Consider the following 20,483-nt stretch of genomic DNA (forward strand, 5'->3'; position numbering starts at 1 on the left):
GTATGTGAACTAAACATTCAACTGAAAAAAAATTTTTAAAGGAACAACAAAATAAGACTATTTTGAGAGATGTTATACCAGTACATTTGAAATGAATTAGATAAATTTTAGGCAAATATATATGAGCAAAATCTACCCAAGAAGAGGTAGAAAGTTTGAATAGATTAATAATCAAGAACAAAAGAAAAAGTAATAAAAAACTTACTCTAAAAAATATATCAAACCCAAGTTATTTCATAGGCAAATTCTGTCTAACCTTCATTAAACTGAAAATCCAAATGTTATATAAGCTATTCCAGAACATAGAGAAAGTTGGAAAGCTTCCAGGGTTTTCTAGAAGACCATCATAACCTTAGTAAAATACAAGTGGTACAATCCTGTTTATACCATTAACAAATATACATTTATGTGTGTACATTTGCATGTGAATTGGAAAAAGTCTCAAATTTTACCCACAAAACCATTACTAGCAGTGAATCATCAAGGTCAGATTGTGAGGAGGGAAAATAAGGGTGTGAATTTATTTTCAATTTTATACAATTCTGTATTATTTCAGTTTTTAAAGGACATACGTTGCTTTGATTATTTGAAAAACAATATTAAGCACTCCATTTACAGAAGCAGGCCAAGTGGGTATTATTTTGGTTCTGTTTTCAACATTCTGCCAGAAGAAAACCAGATTTTTCGGGTTAAGGCACTTCTATTTAGTTAAGACATTGTAGTCTAGAAGAAAGAGGGATTTGGGGCAAGTTGTTTAACTTTACTGGATCTCAATTTGCTCATCTCTAAATTGAGATGATAAGTGTAATGAGCCTGTAGGATTGTTGTGAGGATTGAGTACAATAATACGAGATGTTGGTATATGGCAGATGCTTTCTAAATGGTGGGCCATTAATAACATCTTCATCACCATGGACTTTCAGCTTCCATGAGGATTTGCAGATATCACTTGATGCAGCTTTCTACCTAATAGGTTTCCCTGTGCTGTGCAGTCTGGTAGCCCCGAGCCACATGTAGCCACTGAGCACTTGAAATGTGAGTTGTCTAAGTTGAGATGTTATGTAAGCGTAAAATACCACCTAGATTTTAAAGACTCGGTTTGGAAGGAGGAATGTAAAATAGCTCATTAATTTTTTATATTGATTACATGTCGAATGGACAATTTGGAGAATTATTGGGCTAAATAAATTATTTTTGTTTGCTTGAGATAGGATCTCACTCTGACACCCAGGCTGGAGTGCAGGATTCGTGGTCATAGCTCACTGCAGCCTTGAACTCCTGGGCTCAGGTGAACCTCCTGCTTCAATCTTCTGAGTAGCTGGGACAACAGGCATGCACCACCACACCTGGCTAATTTTTTAATGTTTTGTAGACACGGGGTCTTACTAGGTAGCCCAGGCTGGTCTCAAGCTCCTGACCTCAAATGATCCTCCCACCTCAGCCTCCCAAAGTGCTGGGATTTCAGGGGTCAGCCACTGCTCCCAGCCAATAAAATATGTTATTAAAGTAAGTTTCACCTGTTTCTTTGTACTTAATGTAACCACTAAAACGTTTAAAATTATGCATACAGTTTGCATTACATTGCTATCACATAGTGCTGTGTTAACCACCATTGTGTCAGACTTCATGTTCTTCAGTGAAGGAGAACTCACCACCTGCTGAGAAAAGGCAACTCCAGTCACGAGGAAATCCTTCCTTCTATTATGTAAGCTCCTCCTCCTTCTGACCTTTCCTTGTGGATCCTGGCTCTGCTATCCAGAGATACGCATAGCAGTCCCTCCTTCCCATGGCAGATCCTCACAAGAAAGCTCGCAAAAGAGACAATTTATGGGAAGGCACTTGGAGAAGGATGAAGCGCACACACACCTAGGCAGAACACTGGTGTAGATCTTGAAAGCGGCGTGGAATTCTGAGAGCGTCCAACATTTTTTTTAACCTGTTATGAGTCTTGTTTAAGATCTCGCTTTGTTTTGACCTTGTTCCAGTTTTGAGGCCAGTCCTCTATCTTCAACACACCCCAGAAAATCAAGATCCCTTGTGTTGTTCCCTGTTTTATTAATAATTTGGAAAGAAATACTCACGGAGTCAAGGTAGCATCCAGAGTTCTCCAAACTGTGCCGATTGTCATGCACGGAGAAGGGGAACTGGTTATTCACTGCTTGCTGGAAAAGTGGGATGGAAGAGAAAGGGCACACATTAGAGCCCGGCTTGCTTTCAGAACTGGGATCCGGTGATGTGGAAGGAAGATGGATGAGGCAAAGTAACCTCTAAGAAAGACAATGAAACCTGGCCCCCGAGATGGGGCAGATACAGGACAGGGAGGATATCCACGTGCTCATCAGCCCCGGGGCTTGGAAACCCCACCTTATTTCCAGCTTCCTGAAAGTCATAAACATTCTCTTTCAAAACGCCTTATTTGGAGGCCAGGATGGAAAAGCGTATAGGCTCACAGAGCCAAAAGCTGGGAAGGACTTTGGAGGCTATGTAGACCAACTCCGTCATCTGGCCAGTAGGAGTCCCAGGAGATGAGAGCCCTGGCCCAAGGCCTCACTCGGGGGGACCCTGGCAGGTATGAAATGGACCCTTGCTTCTCCTTCATGCCACTGCAGGGCCTTGAAGTCGCTCAGGAATTGGCCGGGGAGGCAGGAGGTGCATGTTAATGAGCTGTGGGCTGGAAGGATGTTGCTTCCTGTTCATGGAGGAGCCTGACTTGATTGTCCGTAGCAGGAGGTAGTTCCTGCTGGAGAGCACCAGGGTACGGGGTGGGGACACTACCAACCCTTAGGGTCCAAGGATAGTAAATGCGCAGTTTCTTACAAGGAACAATTGCTTGGCCCAACGTGCCAGCCTTGCTGCCCCCTGGGAGGTCCACAGGAGCCCATGGCTGTGGCCAGTGTTCAGGACTCACCTTCTCCCGGACTTTGTATATGGGCGGCAGCTTCCCCTCCACTTGCCAAGGTGAGTGTGGACTCTGGGGCTCTTTTAACATAGCCCTGGTGTTGGATTCTGATGTCTTTTGCGTTAGCCCGATGTGAGGGAACTGGAAGAACAGCACATGCCTTGATTAAAACCAGACACATTCGAATCTACAAGCCAAGTATCAGGGCTTCCTCTGTACAGTGATTAAAATGCAATTTGGGTGCTTTTGGCATGCAATGGAAATGGCATAATTTTTGTAATTTTCAAGTATTCTTTCCAAGACAAAAAACATTGTAATGGCCCAGAGCCATCACTGCCGGTTGTTTCAAGTTACAGAGGCCACCCCTGCTGTGCTGGAGCCTGGAAATGTTTCCATAGCCTGGTAAGGAGGGTGTGGTCCTCAGAGAGTGAGCAGACACATTCTGAGGAGACAGAAATGTGTTATTTGAGATCCTTCCTGTGGTCAGGGAGCTCCCAGTACTGAGGACCTAGGAGCCAACCCACGTTTATGGAGACGAGCTAACCTGCAGCAACGTAGGTATGAGGTGGCCCTAAGACCATGGGAAGGGGAGGAACAGAGAGTCCCAAATGATTCTCTGCTGGTAATGTGGGATGGTATAGGGGAGGTAACGTCTAGGAGGGAAAAAGAGAGGATAGAAGGCTGTGAAGCAAGAAAAATGAAGACAATGAGGATTATCTAGAATGTGTCCTTGCAATCTCAATCAACAAAAGACTGGGAAGGAAACAGGACTGGGCAGAAGGGGTTGGTCCCAACAAGGGCCTCTGTTGACCCGGCTGGGAGCTCTGGACTTTGGGTGGCCCCTCAGAGTTGGGGAGAGGGGATCCAGTCTCTGTGCACCCAGCAATGAGGCATTGGATTTATTCCTGGGCTACCCCTAGAAGAGGGGGTGACCCTAGGGAGGCAGCTCTCTTCAGCCAGCAGATCTCTAGGTGTGGGCAGGGAGGGCCACACTCCCAGCAACCGGAGGGATGAGTCTTTCATTCCTGAAGCGGGATGTAGCTGGCTCTTGATGGCGAGAGAAACTCACCCCAATTTTATTTGAATGCACCTCTTAAAAGCCACCCCAACAAAGTGAGCTCTGAAGCAGGACTCTCTAGGAGGAAATGAATGGAAATTAAAAAGACAAGACCCAATTCAATGAAAATTCCCATAAAGGGAGAAGGAAGCATAATGTGGTTGGGTCAGAGGCCAGACATTCAGAGGTCCTGAGTCCAGCCCCAGCTCTCTCTCCTATCTCCTAGGTGAGCCTGATGAGAGAGACTAAACTTTCTCAAGCCTCAGTTTCCCTATCTGTAAAATAGGAGTAATAATACCTACCTGATGTGGTAGATTTGATACAAAGAGGAAATGTATACACTCCAATAGTGTGAATAGTTTGCAAATGTTTTTGGCTAAATAGCAATCACATTTTCATTATCCATTCATCCACTGATGAACATTTAGGTTGATTCTATGTCTTTGCTATGGTGAATAGTGCTGCAATAAACATGCAAGTATAGGTGTCCCTCTTATATATTGATTTTTTTCTTAGTAGATACTCAGTAATAGCATTGCTGGATCAAATGGTACTTTCTCTTTTTAGTGTTTTGAGAAATCTCCATACTATTTTCCACAGTGGCTCTACTAGTTTACATTTCCAGCAAAAGTGTGTAAGAGTTCCCTTTTCTCCCCATCCTCGCCAACATCTGCTATTTTTTGTCTTTTTAGTAATAGCTATTCTGACTGGGATAAGATGATATCTCATTGTGGTTTTTATTTGCATTCCCCTGATGATTAGTTCAGCATGTTTTCATATACCTGTTTCCCATTTGTATGTCTTCTTTTTTAAAATTTAAAATTTTGTATGTGTACATAGTAGCTGTATATATTTATGGGGTACATAAGATGCTTTGATACAGGCATACAGTGTGTAATAATCACATCAGGGTAAATGGAGGATCCATCACCTCCAGCATTTATCATTTCTTTGTGTTACAAACAATCCAATTCTACTTTTAGTTTAAAACGTACAATAGATTATTATTGACTATAGTCACCCTGTCGTGCTATCAAATACTAGATCTTATTCATTCTAACTATATTTTTGTCCCATTTTCCATCCCCACTTCCCCCACCACTACCTTTCCTAGCCTCTGATAACCATCATTCCACTCTCTGTGAGTTCAACTGTTTTAATGTTCAGCTTCCACAAAGGAGTGAGAACATGGGAAAAGGTTGTCTTTCTGTGCCTGGCTTATTTTACTTAACAACATGTCCTCCGGTTCCATTTACATTGTTGCAAATGACAGAATCCCATTCATTTTTATGACTGACTAGTACTTCATTTTGTATGTGTATCACATTTCTTTATCCATTCACCTATTGATAGACACTTAGGTTGCTTCCAAATCTTGGCTATTGTGAATAGTGCTGCAATAAACATGGGAGTGCAGATATCTCTTCAGTATACTGATTTCCTTTCTTTTGGGTATATACCTAGCAATGGGATTGCTGAATCACATGGTAGTTTTATTTTTAGTTTTTTGAGGGACCTCTGTACTATTCTCCATAGTGGCTAATATGGTTTGGTTCTGTGTACCCACACAAATCTCATCTTGAATTAGAATCCCCAAATGTCAGAAGAGGCACCAGGTGGGAGGTGATTGGATCACGGGGGTGGATTTCCCCCTTGCTGTTTTCATGATAATAAGTGAGTTCTCATGAGATCTGATGGTTTAAAAGTGTGGCACATCTCCTTTTGCTCACTGTCTCTCCTGCCGCCATGTAAGATGTGCCTTGCTTCCCTTTCACCTTCTGCCATGACTGTAAGTTTCCTGAGGCCTCCCCAGCCATGCAGAACTGTGAATCAATTAAATCTCTTTTCTTTATAAATTACCAGTCTCAGGTAGTTCTTTATAGAAGTGTGAAAACAGACTAATACAGTGGCTATACTAATTTATATTTCCACCAGCAGTGTACAGGTGTTCTCTTTTCTTGATATCCTCACCAGCATTTGTGATTGCCTGTCTTTAGGATAAAAGCTGTTTTAACTGGGGTGAGGTGATATCTCATTGTGGCTTGGATTTACATTTATCTGATGATCAATGATGTTGAGTACCTTTTCATATACCTGTTTGCCATTTGTATGTCTTCTTTTCAGAAATGTCTATTCATGTCCTTTGCCCACTTTTTAATGGAATTACTTGGTTTTTTGGTTGTGGTGGTGGTGGTGGTTGTTTTTGTTTTTTACTGTTGAGTTGTTTGAGTTCCCTGTATATTCTGGATATTAGTCACCTGTCAGATGAATGGTTTGCAAATATTTTCTTCCACTCAACAGATTGCCTATTTACTCTTTTGATTGTTTCCTTTGCTGTGCAGAAGCTTTTTGATTTAATATAGTTCCATTTGTCTGTTTTCATTTTTGTTGTTTATGCTTTTGAGATCTTAGTCATAAATTTTTTGCCAAAAGCAAAGTTCAGAAGGGTTTTCTCTAGGTTTTATTCTAATAGCTTCAGGTCTTATATTTAAGTCTTCAATTCATTTTGAGTTGATTTTGGTATATGGTGAGAGATAGGGGTCCAGTTTCATTCTTCTGTGTGTGGCTATCTGATTCTTTCAGTACCATTTATTGAACAGGGTGCGGCTTCCCTGATATAAGTTCATACTGGCTGTGTCAAAGATCAGTTTTCTGGGTTCTCTATTCTGTTCCATTGGTTTGTGTGTCTAATTTTATAAAAATGCCATGCTGTTTTGGTTACTATAGTCTTGTAGTAAGTGATGCCTCCAGCTTTGTTCATTTTGCTCAGGATTCCTTTGGTTATTCTGGCTCTTTTTTATTCCATATGAATTTTAAGATTGTTTTTCTAATTCTGTGAAGAATGACATTGGTATTTTGATAGAGGTTGCATTGAACCTGTAGATTGCTTTGAGCAATATGGTCATTTTAATGATATGTCTTCCAACCCAGGAGCATACGATGTTTTTTCATTTGTTTGTGTCATCTTTAATTTCTTTCATCAGTGTTTTATAGTTTTTCTTATAAAGATATTTTACCTCCCTGGTTAAATTTATTCTTATATATTTTTGTAGCTATTATAAATGAAATTGCCTTCTTGATTTCCTTCTTAGTTAGATCATTGCTGATATATATAAAAGCTACTGCTTTTTGTATGTTGATTTTGTATCCTGCAACTTTACTGAATATATTTATCAAATTTAAGTGGGTTTTTTTTTTTGGTAGAGTCTTTAGGTTTTTCTAGATATAATATCATATCATCAGCAGAAAGAGACAGTTTCACTGCTTCTTTTCAAATTTGGATGCTTTTTATTTCTTTCTCTTGACTGATTGTTCTGGCTAGGACTTCTAGTACTATGTTGAATAGGAATGGTGAAAGTGAGACTCCTTGTCTTGTTCCAGTTCTGAGAGCAAAGGCTTTCAACTTTACTTCATTCAGTATGATGTTAGCTGTGGGTTGGCTGTATATGGTCTTTACTATTTTGACTTATGTTCCTTCTATGCCTAGTTTGTTGAAAGTGTTTATCATAAAGGGATGTTGAATTTTATCAAATGCTTTTTCTATGTCTGTTGAGATAATCATATGGTTTTTGTCCTTCATTTTGTTGGTGTGATGTGTCATGTTTTTTTATTTGTGTGTGTTGGAGCATCCTTGCGTCCCTGGTATAAATCCCACTTGATCACAGTATATTGTCTTTTTGATGTGCTATTGCATTTAGGTTGCTGGCATTTTGTTGAGAAATGTTGTATTTATGTTCATCGGGGATATTGGCTGTAGTTTTCTCCCTGCACCACGCCCCCAGCCTTAAATAGCTGTTTATTGGCAGTGTGCTGGAAAGGGTGATGGAGTTAGCATTCACAGATGACACCATACACCACTGTCACAAGGGAGGCAAGAGCACGGGCAAGCCAACCTGGAGCCCCGAGGAGGAGGCCCCCTCTTCAAGAGAGTGTGGCAGGGGGCGGGGCCTGGAGTACTGGGGACAGCCTGGGAACACCTCCGCTTGGTAGGCGTGGTTAGGCAATTGCTTTTGACATTTTAATCATGCAATATTTGTTTGCCCTCTCCTATATCCTGAATGGTATTGCCCAGATTTTCTTCTAGGGTTTTTATAGTTTTGGGTTTTACATTTCAGTCTTTAATCTTGAGTTAATTGTTATATAAGGAAGGGGTCCAGTTTCAATTTTCTGCATATTACTAGCCAGTTCTCCCAGCACCATTCATTAAATAGGGAATCCTTTTCCCATTGCTTGTTTTTTTCAGGTTTGTTGAAGATCAGTGGGTTGTAGATGTGCAGTCTTATTTCCAAGTTATCTTTTTTGTTCCCTTGGTCTATGTGTCTGTTTTTGTACTAGTATCATGCTGTTTTGGTTACTCTAGCCTTGTAGTATAGTTTGAAGTCAGGTAGCATGATGCCTCCAGTTTTGTTCTGAGACTATAGGGTTTTCTAGATATGGGATCATGTCATCTGCAAACAGACAGTTTGACTTCCTCTCTTCCTATTTCAATACACTTTATTTCTTTCTCTTGCCTGATTGCCCTGTCCAGAACTTCCAAATACTATGTTGAATAGGAATGGTGAGAGGGGGCATCCTTGCCTTGTGCTGGTTTTCAAGGGGAATGCTTCCAGTTTTTGCCCATCCAGTATGACATTCACTGTGGGTTTGTCATAAATGGCTGTTATAATTTTGATGTATGTTCCACCAGTACCTAGTTTATTGAGTTTTTAACATGAAGAGATGTTGAATTTTATTAAAGGTCTTTTCTGTGTCTATTGAGATAATCATGTGGTTTTTGTCTTTAGTTCTGTTCATGTGATGAATTACATTTATTGATTTGCATACATTGAACCAGCCTTGCATCCTGGGGATGAAGCTGACTTGATCATGGTGGATAAAGCTTTTTGATTTGCTGCTGGATTCAGTTTGCCAGTATTTTATTGAGAATTTTTGCATCAGTGTTCATCATGGATTTTGGCTTTAAGTTTTCTTTTTTTATGGTATCTCTGCCAGGTTTTGGTATCAGGATGATGTTGGCCTCATGAGTTAGGAAGAAGTACCTCCTTTTCAATTGTTTGGAATAGTTTCAGGAGAGAAATGATACCAGCTCTTTTTTGCACCTCTGGTAGAATTCAGCTGTAAATCCATCTGGTCCCGGGCTTTGTATAGTTGGTAGGCTATTAATTACTGTTTCAATTTCAGAACTGTTACTGGTCTATTCAGGGATTCAACTTCTTCCTGATTTAATGTTGGGAGAGTGTATATGTCCAGGAATTCATCCATTTCTTCTAGATTTTCTAGTTTATTTGCATAGAGGTGTTTATAATATTCTCTGATGGTTGGTTATATTTCTGTGGGGTCAGTGGTCGTATCCCCTTTATCATCTTTCATTGTGTCTATTTGATTCTTCTCTCTTTTCTTCTTTATTAGTCTAGCTAGTGGTCTATTTTATTAATTTTTTCAAAAAAAAGCCACCTGCTGGATTCACTGATTTTTTGAAACATTTTTTGTATCTCTATCTCCTTCAGTTTCACTCTGATCTTGGTAATTTCTTGTCTTCTGCTAGCTTTAGGGTTCATTTGCTCTTAGTTCTCCAGTTCTTTTAGTTGTGATGTTAGGGTGTCAATTTGAGATCTTTCTAGCTTTTTGATGTGGGCATTTGGTGCTATAAATTTCCTTCTTAACACTGCTTTAGCTGTGTCCCGGAGATTCTGGTACATTGTCTCTTTGTTCTCATTGATTTCAAAGAACTGCTTGATTTCTCCCTTAATTTCATTATTTTTCCAGGAGTCATTCAAGAGCAGATTGTTCAAATTCTATGTAGTTGTGTGGTTTTGAGTGTGTTTCTTAATCTTGAGTTATAATTTGTCTGCACTGTGGTCTGAAAGACAGGTTGTTATTATTTCAATTATTTTGCATTTGCCGAGGAGTGTTTACTTCCCATTGTGTGATCAGTTTTAGAGTAAATGCCATGTGGTACCAAGAAGAATGTATATTCTGCTATTTTTGGGTGGAGGCTTCTGTAGATATCTATCAGGTTCCCTTGATCCAGAGCTGAGTTTGAGTCTTCAATATTCTCATTAATTTTCTGTCTCAGTGATCTAATATTGACAGTAGGGTGTTAAGGCCTCCCACCATTATTGTGTGGGAGTCTAAGTATCTTTGTAGGTCTCTAATAACTTGTTTTGTGACTCTCAGTGCTCCTGTATTGGGTGCATGTATATTTAGGTTAGCTCTTCTTGTTGAATTGATCCCTTTACCATTATTTAATGCCCTTCTTTGTCTTTTCTGATCTTTGTTGGTTTAAAGTCTGTTTTCTCCAGAAACTAGGATCACATCTCCTGTTTTTTTCTGATTTCCATTTGGTAAATTTTTCCTCATCCCTTTATTTTGAGGCTATGTGTGTCTTTGCACATGAGATGGGTCTCTTGAATACAGCACACCAGTAGGTCTTGATTCTTTATCCAGCTTTCCATTCTGTGTCTTTTAATTGAGGCATTTAGCCCATTTACATTTAAGGTTAATGTTATCTATTAATATGATCCTGTCATCATGATGCTAGCGGGTTATTTTTGCAGACTTGTTGATGTAGTTGCTTCATAGTGTCATTAGTCTTTGTACTTCAGTGGCTGGTAATGGTTTTTCCTTTCCATATTCAGTACTTCCTTCAGGAGCTCTTGCAAAGTAGGCCTGGTGGTGGCGAATTCTCTCAGCATTTGCTTGTCTAAAAAGGATTTTATTTTTCCTTCACTTATGAAGCTTAGTTTAGCAAGATATGAAAGTCTGAGTTGGAAATTTTTTGATTTAAGAATGTTGAGGCTGCGCACAGTGGCTTATGCCTGTAATTCCAGCACTTTGGGAGGCCGAAGTGGGCTGATCACCTGAGGTCAGGAGTTCAAGACCAGCCTGGTCAACATGGTGAAACCCCATGTCTAATATAAATACAAAATTAGTTGGGCATGGTGTCAAGTGCCTGTAATCCCAGCTACTCAGGAGGCTGAGGTAGGAGCATTAATTGAACCCAGGAGGTGGAGGTGGCAGTGAGCCAAGATCACACTATTGCACTCCAGCCTGGGCAACAAGAGAGAGACTCTGTCTCAAAAAAAAAAAAAAAAAAAAAAAAAAAAGTTGAGTATTGACCCCCAGTCTCTTCTGGCTTGTAGGGTTTCTGCTGAAAGGTCTTCTGTTAGTCTGATGGGCTTCCATCTGTAAGTGACCTGGCCTTTCTTTCTTGCTGCCCTTAACATTTTTTCCTTCATTTCCATGTTGGAGAATCTGATGATTACGTGTGTTGGGGTTGATCTTCTTGTGGAATATCTTACTGGGGCTCTCTGGGTTTCCTGAATTTGAATCTTGGCTTGTCTTTTTAGGCTGGGGAAGTTCTGGATGATATCCTGAAGTATGTTTTCCAACTTGGTTCTCTCTTTCTCTTTCAGGTACCCCAATCAGTCATAGGTTCAGTCTTTTTACATAATCCCACATTTCTCAGAAGTTTTGCTCATTCCTTTTCATTGTTTTTCTCTATTCTTGTCTGCCTGTCTTATTTCACCAAGACAGTCTTCAAGCTCTGAACTTCTTTCCTCTTCTTGGTCTATTTGGTTATTGATACTTGTGGTTGCATTGTGAAGTTTTCATATTGAGTTTTTCAGCTCCATCAGGTCATTTATGTTCCTCTCTAAACTGATTATTCTGATCAACAGCTCCTGTAATGTTTTATCATGGTTCTTAGTTTCTTTGCATTGGATTAGAACATGATCCTTTAGCTCAGTGAAGTTTGTTATTACTCACCTTCTGAAGCCTACTTCTATGAATTCATCCATCTCAGCTTCTGCCCAGTTCTGTGCCCTTGCTGGAGAGGTGTTGTGATCATTTAGAGGAGAAAAGGCACTCTGACTTTTTGAGTTTTCAGCATTTTTTTCATTAATTCTTTCTCATTTTTGTGAGTTTTTCTAGCTTCAATCTTTGAGACTGCTGACCTTTGGATGGAATTTTTATGGGGACTTTTTGTTGAGGCTATTGTTGTTGTTGCATTCTGTTTGTCTTTCCTTTAACAGTCAGGCCCATCTTCCATAGGACTGCTGCAGTTTGCTGGGAGCCCATTCCAGACCCTATTCACCTGGGTCCCTCCAGCACCTGGAATTATCACCAGTGGAGGCTGAAGAACAGCAAAGGTGGCAGCCTGCTCCTTTCTTTGGGATCTCTGTCCCAGAGGGGCACTGATCTGATACCAGCAGGAACACTCCTGTATAACCTGACTGAGGGGTCCCACCCACTCAGGAGGCATGGGAACCAGGGCCCTGCTTAATGAAGCACTCTGGCTGCCCCTTGGCAAAGGGGGTGCATTGGGTTGGGGGAATCTCTGCTCATCCAGATTGCCCAGGTTCCTCAGAGTCAGCAGGGGAGAAGACTAAGTCTGCTGATCTAGGGACACCATAGCCACCCCTCCCCACAGGGGCTCAGTCCCAGGGAGATAAGAGTTCTGTCCCTAAACCCCTGGCTGGAGTTGCTGAAATTCATGCAGGGAGGCCTCATCCAGTGAAGAGGGATGGGCCAGGGTCCAGCTTAAAGAGGCAGTCTGGCCACGATCTGCCACACCTGCTATGCTGTGCTATGGGAAATTCCTCCTGGGTCCAAATGGTCCAGTCTCTCCAGCACCAGCAGGGTAAAAATGGCAGACTGGAGCTACAGTGATGGAGGCCACCCCTCTCCATGGGAGCTCAGTTGTCTTAGCAGGCAGCCACAGTGATGACAGCTGCCCCTCTCCTGGGGAGTTCAGTCGTCTTAGGCAGCAGGCACCCACGATGATGATGGCCACCTCTCCCCACAGGAACTCAGTAGTCTTAGGCAGTCCCCACCAAGTGGCTGCTGAGAATCTGCACAGCTCTGTGCTTGGGACCCAAGGCCCTGGTGGCGTGGGCTCATGAGGGGGATCTCCCGATCCATGGGTTGCACAGGTCTATAGATAAAGCATGGTTTCCCAGGCAGGGCAGGATGATCACTCACCACCCTTCTTGGCTGGGGTGGGAACTCCACCCCATGTGGCTCCCAGGTGGGCCAACACACTACCCTACTTTTCCTCACTCTCTGTGGGTCCTGCCAACCACCTAGTCAGTCTCAATGACAGAATCAGGATACCTCAGTTGCCGGTGCAGGATTCACTCACCATTTTCATTCTTCTCAGTGGGAACCTCCAATCGCAGCTGTTTCTAGTTGGCCATCTTGGCCCCTCCCACCTAATTTTATCTAAATTTCCTCGTTGACCCAATGGTCATTCAGGAGCATGTTGTTTAATTTCTATGTATTTGCATAGTTTCCAAAGTTCATCCTGGTATTGATTTCTAGTTTTATTCTATTGTGGTCTGAGAAGATATGTGATGATTTTAATTTTTTTAAACTGTTGAGACTTGTTTTTTTTTGGTTTTTTTTGGTTTTTTTTTTTGTGACCTGACATATGGTCTATCCTGGAGAATGTTAATATGCTGATGAAAATAATGTATATTCTCCAGTTGTTTGATAGAAAGAACTGTAAATGCCTGTTGGGTCCATTTGGCCTAAAGTTCAGTTTGAATCCAGTGTTTCTTTGTTGACTTTCTGTCTAGATTATCTATCTAATGCTGGGAAGAGTGAATTGAAGACTTCCATTATTATTGCATTGCAGTCCATTTATTTGGATCTTATAATATTTGCCTTATGAATCTGGATGCTCCAGTGTGGGATAGCCATATATTTAGAACTGTTATATCCTCTTGCTGGATTGATCCATTTATCATTATAATCACCTTCTTTGTATTTCTTTTTTTATTGTGCTTGACTTACAGACTGTTTTATCTAAGTATAGCTACTGCTGTGCAGTTTTGTTTTCCATTTGCATGGAATATATTTTTATCATGACTTTATTTTCAGTCTATATGTCTTCACTGCTAAAGTGAGTTTCTTGTAAGCAGCATATAGTTGGATCATTTTTTAAAATTCCATTCAGCCAGCCATTCTATATCTTTTAAATGGATAATTTAATGTCTCTGCTCAAAGTTATTATTGATATGTGAAGCTTTGTTCCTATCATATTATTAAATGGTTTTCTTGCTCTTTACATCTTTCTTCCTTTCTTTTTATCTTACTGATTGTCATTGTGATTTGGTGGATTTCTTTAGTGGTACGATTTGAATCCTTTCTCTTCCTCCTTTGTATGATTGTTTTACTAGTGAGTTTTATACTTTTGTATGTTTTTATGATGGTAAATATTGTCCTTTCACTTCCAGGGATCCTTGAGCATTTCTCAAAAGGTCAATCTAGTGGTAAAAAAGTCCCTCCCTCAGCATTTGCTTGTCTGGGAAAGACTATTTCTCCTTCAGTTGTAAAGGAGAATTTTGCTGGAAATAGCATTCTTGACTGGCAGTTTTTTCTTTCAGCATTTTGAATATACAATCCCATTGTCTTATGACCTGTAAGGTTTCTGCTGAGAAACCTAATGTTAGTCTGATGGAGTTTCCTTTATTTATGACTAATGGTTTTCCCTTGCTTTTTAAAAAATTTGCTCTTTGTCTTTGACTTTAGATAGTCTGACTATAATGTTTCATGGAGAAGACCTTTTTGTATTGTATCTGCCTGGGGACTGTTGAATTTCTTGTACTAGAATGTTTAAATCTCTTTCTAGACTTAGGAAGTTTTTATCTATTATTGTGTTAAATAGGTTTTCTAATGCTTTCTTTGTCTCTTTTCTCTGGAGGACACTAATAACTTAAATGTTTGATCACTTTATGTTATTCAAAATGTAACAAAGACCTTACTTATACTTTTCAATTATTTTTTATTTATTTTTGTCTGACTGGATTATTTCAAAAGACCTGTCTTCAAGTTCTGAGATTCTTCTGCCTGATCAAATCTACTGTTGAAACTTTCAAATGTATTTTGTATTTCCTTCCATGAGTTCTTCAATTTTGGAATTTCTATTTGGTTCTCTTTTTTTCTAAATATCTGTCTCCTTGGCAAATTTATAATTCATATACTGAATTATTTTTCTGATTTCTTTGTACTATTTTTCAGAATTCTCTTGTATCTCACTGAGCTTCTTTAAAATGAATATTTTCTCTTTTTTTTTTTTTCCTTTTTTATTTTGAGACAGAGTCTCACTCTATTGCCTAGGCTGAAGTGCAGTGGTGCGATCTTGGCTCACTGCAACCTCTGCCACCCGGACTCAATTGATCCTCCTGCTTCAGCCTCCCAAGTAGCTGGGATTACAAACATGTGCCATCATGCCAAGCTAATTTTTGTATTGTTAGTAGAGATGGGGTTTTGCCATGTTGGCCAGGCTGGTCTTGAACTCCTGACCTCAAGTAATCTGCCCATCTCGGCCTCCCAAAGTGCTGGGATTACAAGCATGAGCCACTGCACCCAGCCCCTAAAATGCATATTTTCAATTCTTTATCTGGAATTTGGGAAATTTATTTTTGATTAAGATCTATTGCTGGTGAATTATTTTGTCTCTTAGAAGTGTATTTCCTTGCTTTTTCATGTTTACTCTGTCCTTACATTGCTATCTGCACATCTGGTATAACAGTCTCTTCTTCCTAATTTTAAATTTACTTTCATAAGGGAGGACATTTTCCTGAAGATGTTTCTATGGTTTCAGTTAGATAGGGTACTTCGGTTTTGATTCTGCATGCATGTAGTCATGTAGGCTCTATATGATTTCTTTGTCTGTCACCATAATGAGTGGTACCTGTGATTTCCTCAGTGGGTTACAGTATGGTTAACAAGAGAGGCTGTGATGAAGTTGTGCTGGGGACTGAGACGCAAGGTAGGTCAGTCTTCAGGCCCCAGTGGTGGCAGCAGTTAGCTGAGCATGTCTATCTTTGTGCTTCAGAGTAGTATAAGCTGGTGCCTGTTTTGGCAGTTCCTGGTGGGCCAATTCTTGGGCCTCCAGGTGGCTTGCTTGGATACCAGTAGTGGCAGCAGTGAACCAGGCAGGTGGGTGGGTTCTCAGGCCCCTAGGCAGCTGGTGTGGCATGGGTGATGGAAGTAGCAGTGGCAGGATGATTTTTTGGGTCCTGAGTGGTGTGCATTGATGTTGGCAGTGGTTGTGATGGGTTGGGCAGGCCAGTCTCTAGGACTCAGGTGGTGCTTGCGTATAGGCACCAGTTGAGATGGTAGTGGCCAGGAGTTTAGGCCCAATCTGAGTTCCCTGGGAGGAGTGTACTCAAGGTGGTGGATGGGTTGGGCAAGCCCAAGGACCTGAGGCTATGTGTTCTGTTATGGAAGAGGAGCCAAAGCCAGGCTGGGTGGGCTTGCGCTCAGTCCCCCGAAATATGACAGCAGGCACCAGCCATCATGAGTAGTAGCGGGCCCCAGGTGGAGTGCTCAGCTGAGAGGTGGTAGCAGCTGTGCTGAGGCCCTGTCACTGGAGGGAGGGGTTGTCTTTGGTGGCCACAGCCTGGGCTGGTGGATGGGGAACACACATCCCTCTCATGCTCCAGTCCTGCCAGGGTTTACCCTCTAACCTCGGCAGTAGTCCATGCCTAGCTTGCCCCCCTTGGCTCTGGCTACAGGAGCACCCCTGAAAGCTGACAACTTAGTCCCAGTGTCAGTCTGTGCCTCGCTTACATCCCAGTCTCCTGGCAGTGCTCACTTCCCAGCACCAGCAGCTGCAGCTGCAGCCTGTGCCTCACTTGCTTCTTAGCCTCAACTGTGGAAATGCTCTCAGCTCACTCCTCAGTCCCAATAGCAATAGCCCAAGTTTCCTTAATGCCTCAGTCCAGACGCTGCTGGGCCCCAGGATAGTGTGCAGTCTGCCAAAAGCTAGGTTTGAAAATGGCACCTTGCTATAGCAGTTTGGGTCTCAGGAAGAAACCCAGCACGACCTTCCTCCCTAGAGGAGTTCCATCCCACGGTCTCTAGGAGACTGTCTATGTTAGTTTCAGGGATGGAAGGGTCGAGAAGTTCTCTGTGGCCAGAATTACACATTTCCACAGTGGGCATGTGGGCTGCCAGAAGTCTCTCACTTACCCTTTCCACATGTTGGGAAGTCACTCCTGGCTCCCAGCCGATCCCGGCCAGGCAGACTGCCTTTTTCCCTTCTCCTTCCCCACTTACAGTGTTTCCTGTCACTTCTCTGTTGAATTCCAGCGCTCTGTCTTGGATAACGTATTTGAAGTGTGACTGCCTGTACACTATTTTGGTTCTTCTAAGTAGGGGAGGCGGGCACGCAATGCTTCTAGTCAGCCATCTTGACACCCCTCCCCTGCCTTATTATTTTACAGTAGCTTTTGGTTGCTTTCTTCTCTGCTTCCTGTCACATCTCCCAACCCCAGATAACAATATTAACAACTAAGCATTCATATGATCACGTACAAACACCTATACCTGTGAGAAGACTTACACTGCTTTACAAAAATCAGATTATATCATACATACTGCTTTGCACCTTGCTTTCCTCTCTTAACAATATATTCTAGAAATGTGTTCAAAGTCAACCTATATCTTTCTCATTCATCCTATCTTCTATTTTTAAAATATTTTCTGAAGAAATCTTTTTAGAGGTGAATATAAATAATACAAAGGGCCTTTGGGCTCCGAACCTTTTCCTTCACCCTTCCAATAGGCTGACTGAGTCAACACTTTGCTCTGGGAAGCTGTGGAAAATCAGGCTGGTGGTTGGGAGGCTGTTCTAACATCAAGAATGATGTCTCTCACTAGTTAAATGACAACTGACTTGGGTTCATTTGTATTCAGCAAGTCTGTAGACTAAAGCACTGTAAAAAATGGCTCTAGCATTTTAATTTCACTCTTTTAAAATATATATTTAATGGCTATAACATGATAGCTGTGAAATAAACCCTTCTGTTAGATATTGTAACCGTGAAATATAGCTGTTTAACTAGTTGGCGATGAAATTTTTGCTGCGTTCAATCACTCAATGACTGAAATATTAAATAGGAAGGGGCAAGTGTGTGGAAAAAGTCTTTCCTACCTGGCAATAGCCAGATTACAACCAGCAAGGTCAACTGCAAAATGACTGTCATCTCTAATGTGGCAATTACTGTCCTCCCAAATGGGCTGCTGCTGACTCAAAGCCAACAGTTTCTTTAATTTTTCCTTCCTCGTCTACAAGTTACTTTGGGAAACTTCATGATCAGCACTATTCTTTTTATGCTCTTAGGTGCTGACAGCAGAAAGGATTTTTGCCAAATGCTCAAGCCAAGCTTTGGGGAGCAGTGCCCTTCTCCCTAAAACCCAGGGACTGGGCTACGTTTCTGGGCTCTTGACAGAAGGATGAAATAAAATTTCTACCTATGAAATGTTGATTCTCACTTTCCCCCTTACTTCAGAACTCAAGTTCTTCATTCAGAGCAGCCATGTGCTTGGTTAAAAAAAACCTCCTCAGACTCCCTTGCAGCTAAATTGGCCATGTGACACAGTGAGATGGAAGCAGAGGTCTAGGGAGCAGGCTCTGGGGAAGGCAGGAAAGTATTGTTTTCCTGACAAAAAGGGGCAGACTTAGGTGACAGCTGCCTTCCATCTTTTTGTCATTTGACCTTCCTCTTATTTTCCTGTCTGAGTTGTGGACTCACTGTCTGGAGCTGGAGTCACCCCACACTAAGGATGGCAAAACAGAACACTGAAAAGGCAGCTGCTGGTGACTCCCTTGAGGAGCTGTTCCAGCCTGGGATGGCCAACTGCTAGGTTTCATTGTTACTTAAATATAAATCCCTATTTGGTTAAGACACTATAGTCACTTTATTCAGCCTTTTATAAAATTCAGTCTGATGATTCTAACTGATACATAGGTAATAGCTAGAGGGAAAGCTACTTAGTCTGAGCGACTTACATTTTTCTCTTCATGGGAATTTAGCTTTATGGAGTTGACATTAGTTCCCATTTTACTTTGGCTGCCAGGGAACTCAGAGTCAAATGTGGTGCCCAAATATCTACCATATAATCCTAGAAATATACACAATATTATGTCTATGTTATATGTGTTCTCAGACTCAGCCTCTTCTCCTTCTAAAGTACTTATAAAACTGGTTATAACTTTCTATTTGATTTATACTGTATTATTTTATTGTGTACATTTTCCATGCTTTAAATTTTTGTGGAATGAAACAAGGTATACATTTGTGTGTATACACATATATGTATACATATATACAAAGTGTATATATGTGAAGTGGTTTCTATGTGCTCACTCATTGCACTGAGCACTCGTTAATGAATCATGAATCCCCCACCATGGTCTTCTATCCTTGGTACATTATGCTCCCATTTTACAGACAAAGAAACTGAGACTTAGAAAGACTAAGCTGCTTAGCCAAGGTTATATCCAAGTGGGTAGATCAGGTTTTTAAAGCCTTCAGACCCAAATTGGCTGAAGTGTTTTCTGTTATTCTTTGAAACAAATTAAAACTTTAACAATTTTTTACCTATTGCTACCCTAAAAGAAGTTGACATCAGGTTTTTCTCTGATTATGTCTCTCATTGCGAGTCTACATCTGTGATTTCCCCTTAACATTCTTTTTGTCAATAAATTGTAGAAATTAGAAATGGGAAAGGCTTGTCAGCCATGAAATATACATGTTTAAGAGCAAAGGAGAGAAGTGCTTGGCCGACAAGGCTAAGACCTCACACTTAGTGAGGCTAAGACCTCACACTGGTGACCCAAATGTTTCTTGAAGATGATAGAAGAGTGACAAATCCCACAGGTTCTGTAAGTGACATCAGAAGAGCAAGGGCTGAGGGAGAGCGTGAAGCTGGAAAGGGAAAGTTTTCAAGAGATGAAGATGAATAAGTGATGCGTTCCCAGACTCTTCTCATTTCATAGGCTGGAGGGGCTAAAGGAATCGGATTGGGAGCCAACAAGAATTTGTTTAGAGGTTTCTAGTACAATATAGTTACTTCAACAAATATTTATTGAGTGCCTCCTATGCTCCAGATCCTGTTCTAGGCACTAGGGATACATCAGTGACTAAAATAGACAAAAATCCCACCTCCATGAAGCTTATATTCTAGCAAGGGGAGAAAAATAACATAGATAAGAGAATACGTTCTGTAGTACTTTAGAAAATAGATGTTAAGGAAGAAAGAAAAAGTAGAGTGGGAATTACTGCTTAGTAGACATTCACAAGGTTCCAGCGTGCTCAGCAGTTTACATGCATTTCATTCAATCTTCGCAAGAATGTTAGGGGATTCCCATTTCACAGATGAAGAAACTGAGGTTGAGTAAAGTGAAGTGATTTGTCAAAGGTCATGCTTCAGAAATCGCAGAAGCAGGATCTGAACTCCTCAGACCGTTGACCACACCCATGTGGCATGAGAAAGGCATCAGGGGCCACCATCTTCCTTACCCATCTCCCATCCTTGTCTAAAGGTGGGTTGAAGCGTCGTCCTTTAGTCATTCTCTTCAGGAAGCTGAATGTGGCTGAGGTTGGCTGCCTCACCTCTCTATACGCTCTACACGTCTGGGAAGCTGCTTCATAAACTTCATAAGTTCTACACGTCTGGGAAGTTGCTCCTCCTCCTCATTCCTGATCTTTACTTCTCAGCCTCTACCAGGAG

At 41.2% G+C, this 20,483-nt stretch overlaps 1 protein-coding gene across 2 annotated transcripts in view; it reads right to left on the reverse strand.

Moving 5' to 3' along the window:
- The window catches only part of TEX36 (testis expressed 36), an 88,873-nt gene extending 68,395 nt beyond the window's left edge, over window positions 1-20,478 (reverse strand). For both annotated transcript variants that reach the window (XM_025397249.1, XM_025397248.1), the window contains exons 1-3: window positions 20,273-20,478; window positions 2,909-3,040; window positions 2,082-2,162 (exon numbers count right to left, since the gene is read on the reverse strand). In XM_025397249.1, coding sequence (XP_025253034.1) covers window positions 2,082-2,162; window positions 2,909-3,040; window positions 20,273-20,323 — 264 coding nt within the window. In that variant the 5' untranslated portion in view covers window positions 20,324-20,478. The remainder of the gene's footprint in view (window positions 1-2,081; window positions 2,163-2,908; window positions 3,041-20,272) is intronic.
- Window positions 20,479-20,483: the final 5 nt, after the last annotated feature.

Source organism: Theropithecus gelada, chromosome 9 (assembly GCF_003255815.1).
Source record: "Theropithecus gelada isolate Dixy chromosome 9, Tgel_1.0, whole genome shotgun sequence".
Taxonomy (NCBI): Eukaryota; Metazoa; Chordata; class Mammalia; order Primates; family Cercopithecidae; genus Theropithecus; species Theropithecus gelada.